We start from the raw sequence: 5,065 nt of genomic DNA, 5'->3' as shown, positions 1-5,065 counted from the left end.
TAGTGTAGCGACGCGCTGTCCCTGGGGAGAGCAGCCCGAATTTCACACAGAGAAATCTGTTGTGATAAAAAGAAATACAAATACAAATACAATTGCTTTTGCAGACTTGGGACTCGAACACGTCAGACGGTTATCAAACCCAAAGAGTCAGTAAGAAGGACGGACATCCCCCATCACCGTGGGAAAGAACAGCAACTGTCGTGGTCCCGTCAGCACCTCTGTCAACACCTCTGTCAACACCTCTGTCAGCACCTCTGTCAACACCTCTGTCAACACCTCCTCTGTCAACACCTCTGTCAACACCTCTGTCACCTCCTCTGTCAACACCTCTGTCACCTCCTCTGTCAACACAATGGGCAGCGACAGGGGTGAAGCTCGTTCTGTGGAAGAAATCGAGTGAGTTTTGAACACAGTCTTGGCATAAACTATCATCGGCAAGCCAGCATGATCACGGTAAACATTATCAACACAGTCATGGCATACTTTGTCACCGCCGACATAATCTCTTGTCATGCTTTGTCAGGATATACAACACAGTCATGGCATACATTATCACCGCTGACATAATCTCATGGCACGTTTTATCAACACAGCCAACAGTCATGGCATACTTATCACTGCCGACTTAATCTCATGGCATACTTTATCAGTTTATCCAACACAGTCATGGCATACATTATCACCGCTGACATAATCTCATGTCACAGTTCATCAGTTTACCCAAAACAGTCATGGCATACTTTGTCACCGCCGATATAATCTCATGGCATGCTTTATCAACACAGGCAACACAGTCGTGGCATACTTTATCACCGCCGACATAATATCATGGCACGGTTTATCATTTTATCAAACACAGTCATGGCGTATTGTATCAGTTCAGCGACACTAGCGATTTGTTCTTTGCCTTAAACATGTTTTCATTTATCCATGAGACAGACACAGACAGACAGACAGATAAACAATTTGTCAGAAAGACGCAAAAGATGTATATCAGTTTTAATCATTTTCAGCCTTGTCCATGTAAATCCAAACATAATCCCATTCACACACCAAACCTGATACCCCATCACATGTCAGCGTTGCAGCCCCAGGTAGATGTGTGCATTAACTCTCTCCATAAGAACGGCGAAAGAGACGACGTTAACAGCGTTTCACCCCAATTACCACCATCAAAATATTGCAAGCGGAAGGCTCTTATACTGAAGAGGTGAATGTTGACAAAGAATACCACAATTCTGACGACGGAAGCTAAAGGTTGGGTCATTCAGACACCCACTGGACATCTGAGTGGTCTGTGTAGAGGAGAAGAGAGGACTGGCCGTACTGAGTGAGTTAATGTAACTTCCGTTCTAAACAGACTAGAGTTGCATGCTGTTTTGACTGACATGACTAATAATGACTGTGAGATAGGTGTGGTGTGGCTGTTCGTAAATAACGCTGTATTGTATTGTATTGTATTGTATTGTATTGTTATGCATGGCATTGCATTGCATTGTATTCCTCTTTCGTCGCATCAGATTTATCTGTGTGAAATTCGGGCCGCTCTCCCCAGGGAGAGAGCGTCGCTACATTTTAATGCTATCCCTCCCCCCCTCACCCCCCCCCCCCCCCCCGCCCCCTTTTTTATATATATTTTTCTGTCTGCGAGTGTCTTTGGTTTCCTGTCCCAAATGAAATAACTACAAAATTCAGTCAGGGACAATCATTCTGCTCACGAGGGGTCTTTTACTTGTGCTGAGTGTACGCTGCACACAGGAAACTCGCTTTATCCTCTCATCCGAATAGTCGACCAGCGTCCAGATCAACACTCAAGCTCTGGTGCAACGGGAGAAAATATTGCTGAAAATTGAATTCGATCCCCTGGGCGGACACGTTGCTACTAGGCCAGCACACCATGTGTGTATATTTATTAATTTGATGTGTATGGGAGTGAGGGTGGGGATTGAGGGGGCGGGGGGAGGGGTGGTGGTGGCATGGTGTGTTAAAGAGGGGGAAGGGATGAAGGTGGTAACCTTGGTATGGATTGGTGTACGGCAGGGGGCTGCAGGGTCTTCAAGAGGTAGTGATGGAGGGGGAAGATTGTCAGATTGCCTGTATGTTCCAGATTCTCAGAGGGGAAATCGAAGCGGGAGAAAATCCTCGCCATCTTCCTCGCCATCTTCGTCATCGCCACCATCGTTTTCCTCGTCCTCTTTCTGCACTACTACTTCCTGTATGATGATGCCAAGGGTAAGTGACGTTATTAGTGGGACATACATGTTTGTTTGCTACTTCCTACACAGTGATGACAAGGGTAAGTGACGTTATTAGTGGGACATACATGTTTGTTTGCTACTTCCTACACAGTGATGATAAGGGTAAGTGACGTTATTAGTGGGACATACATGTTTGTTTGCTACTTCCTACACAGTGATGACAAGGGTAAGTGACGTTATTAGTGGGACATACATGTTTGTTTACTACTTCCTACACAGTGATGACAAGGGTGAGTGACGTTATTAGTGGGACATACATGTTTGTTTGCTACTTCCTACACAGTGATGATAAGGGTAAGTGACGTTATTAGTGGGACATACATGTTTGCTGCTTCCTACAGTGATGACAAGGGTGAGTGACGTTATTAGTGGGACATACATGTTTGTTTGCTACTTCCTACACAGTGATGACAAGGGTAAGTGACGTTATTAGTGGGACATACATGTCTTTTTGCTACTTCCTACACAGTGATGATAAGGGTAAGTGACGTTATTAGTGGGACAGACATGTCTTTTTGCTACTTCCTACACAGTGATGATAAGGGTGAGTGACGTTATTAGTGGGACATACATGTTTGTTTACTACTTCCTACACAGTGATGATAACGGTAAGTGACGTTATTAGTGGGACATACATGTTTGTTTGCTACTTCCTACACAGTGATGATAACGGTAAGTGACGTTATTAGTGGGACATACATGTTTGTTTGCTACTTCCTACACAGTGATGACAAGGGTAAGTGACGTTATTAGTGGGACATACATGTTTGTTTGCTACTTCCTACACAGTGATGACAAGGGTGAGTGACGTTATTAGTGGGACAGACATGCTTGTTTACTACTTCCTACACAGTGATGATAAGGGTAAGTGACGTTATTAGTGGGACATACATGTTTGTTTGCTACTTCCTACAGTGATGACAAGGGTGAGTGACGTTATTAGTGGGACATACATGTTTGTTTGCTGCTTCCTACACAGTGATGACAAGGGTAAGTGACGTTATTAGTGGGACATACATGTTTGTTTGCTACTTCCTACACAGTGATGACAAGGGTGAGTGACGTTATTAGTGGGACAGACATGCTTGTTTACTACTTCCTACACAGTGATGATAAGGGTAAGTGACGTTATTAGTGGGACATACATGTTTGTTTGCTACTTCCTACACAGTGATGACAAGGGTGAGTGACGTTATTAGTGGGACATACATGTTTGTTTTACTACTTCCTACACAGTGATGACAAGGGTAAGTGACGTTATTAGTGGGACATACATGTTTGTTTGCTACTTCCTACACAGTGATGACAAGGGTGAGTGACGTTATTAGTGGGACATACATGTTTGTTTGCTACTTCCTACAGTGATGACAAGGGTGAGTGACGTTATTAGTGGGACATACATGTTTGTTTGCTGCTTCCTACACAGTGATGACAAGGGTAAGTGACGTTATTAGTGGGACATACATGTTTGTTTGCTACTTCCTACGCAGTGATGACAAGGGTAAGTGACGTTATTAGTGGGACAGACATGTTTGTTTACTACTTCCTAGAGTGATGACAAGGGTAAGTGACGTAATTAGTGGGACATACATGTTTGTTTGCTACTTCCTACAGTGATGACAAGGGTAAGTGACGTTATTAGTGGGACATACATGTTTGTTTGTTACTTCCTACACAGTGATGAGAAGGGTGAGTGACGTTATTAGTGGGACAGACATGTTTGTTTACTACTTCCTAGAGTGATGACAAGGGTAAGTGACGTTATTAGTGGGACATACATGTTTGTTTGCTACTTCCTACACAGTGATGACAAGGTAAGTGACGTTATTAGTGGGACAGACATGTTTGTTTGTTACTTCCTACAGTGATGACAAGGGTAAGTGACGTTATTAGTGGGACATACATGTTTGTTACTTCCTACACAGTGATGACAAGGGTAAGTGACGTTATTAGTGGGACATACATGTTTGTTTGCTACTTCCTACACAGTGATGACAAGGGTAAGTGACGTTATTAGTGGGACATACATGTTTGTTTGCTACTTCCTACACAGTGATGATAAGGGTAAGTGACGTTATTAGTGGGACATACATGTTTGTTATGAACTGCATACTAATCAGGGTCAGAGGCCCCGTTTCGGCATGGTGATGTGTCCTGTGCAAAGGCACTTGACTCCGAATTTTCTCAATCCACCCAGTTGCGAACGGGTATTTAATTTCAGCTGCGGAAGGTTTCAGCGGCAGGAGATGTCTGGACCCCACAGACAACTGCAGACACTTCCATAACAGCTTAGGGGAAATGTATTAGGTTAGGCTAGCTTTTTTTTCCATCACCAGGTAGGTTTTACCATCACCAGGTAGGTTTTACCATCACCAGGTAGGTAAGGTAGCGAAAAATAAAATTCAGCGTGTTGATCGTTGCTACTGATCTTGAAGAAGAAGAAGAAGAAGAAGAAGAAGAAGGGGGAGGAGGAGGAGGACGAAGAAGAAGAAGAAGGAGGAGGAGGAGGAGGAATAAGAAGAAGAAGAAGGGGGAGGAGGAGGAGGACGAAGAAGAAGAAGGAGGAGGAGGAGGAGGAATAAGAAGAAGAAGAAGGGGGAGGAGGAGGAGGACGAAGAAGAAGAAGAAGGAGGAGGAGGGGGAGGAGGAATAATAATAATAATAATAAGATGATGATGATGATGATGATGAAGAAAATGAAGAGGATGAAGATGAAGAGCTTATTCCAGAGTCTAGACATACACAAAAACGGTTTAAGTTCCCACTTACAGTCTTCACCGCCTCCTGTGGGTATTCGCCACTGGTTG

The 5,065-nt window shown here is 43.8% G+C and overlaps 1 protein-coding gene across 1 annotated transcript in view; it reads left to right on the top strand.

Moving 5' to 3' along the window:
• The first annotated feature begins 236 nt into the window (after positions 1-236).
• Positions 237-5,065, top strand: part of LOC143287491 (membrane metallo-endopeptidase-like 1) — a 43,858-nt gene continuing 39,029 nt past the window's right edge. Inside the window, exons 1-2 of the mRNA XM_076595510.1 lie at positions 237-396; positions 2,108-2,232. Coding sequence (XP_076451625.1) covers positions 353-396; positions 2,108-2,232 — 169 coding nt within the window. The 5' untranslated portion in view covers positions 237-352. The remainder of the gene's footprint in view (positions 397-2,107; positions 2,233-5,065) is intronic.

Source organism: Babylonia areolata, chromosome 11 (assembly GCF_041734735.1).
Source record: "Babylonia areolata isolate BAREFJ2019XMU chromosome 11, ASM4173473v1, whole genome shotgun sequence".
Lineage (NCBI taxonomy): Eukaryota > Metazoa > Mollusca > Gastropoda > Neogastropoda > Buccinidae > Babylonia > Babylonia areolata.
The sequence above is the reverse complement of the archived record's forward strand: the minus strand, read 5'-3'. Positions and strand labels throughout refer to the sequence as shown.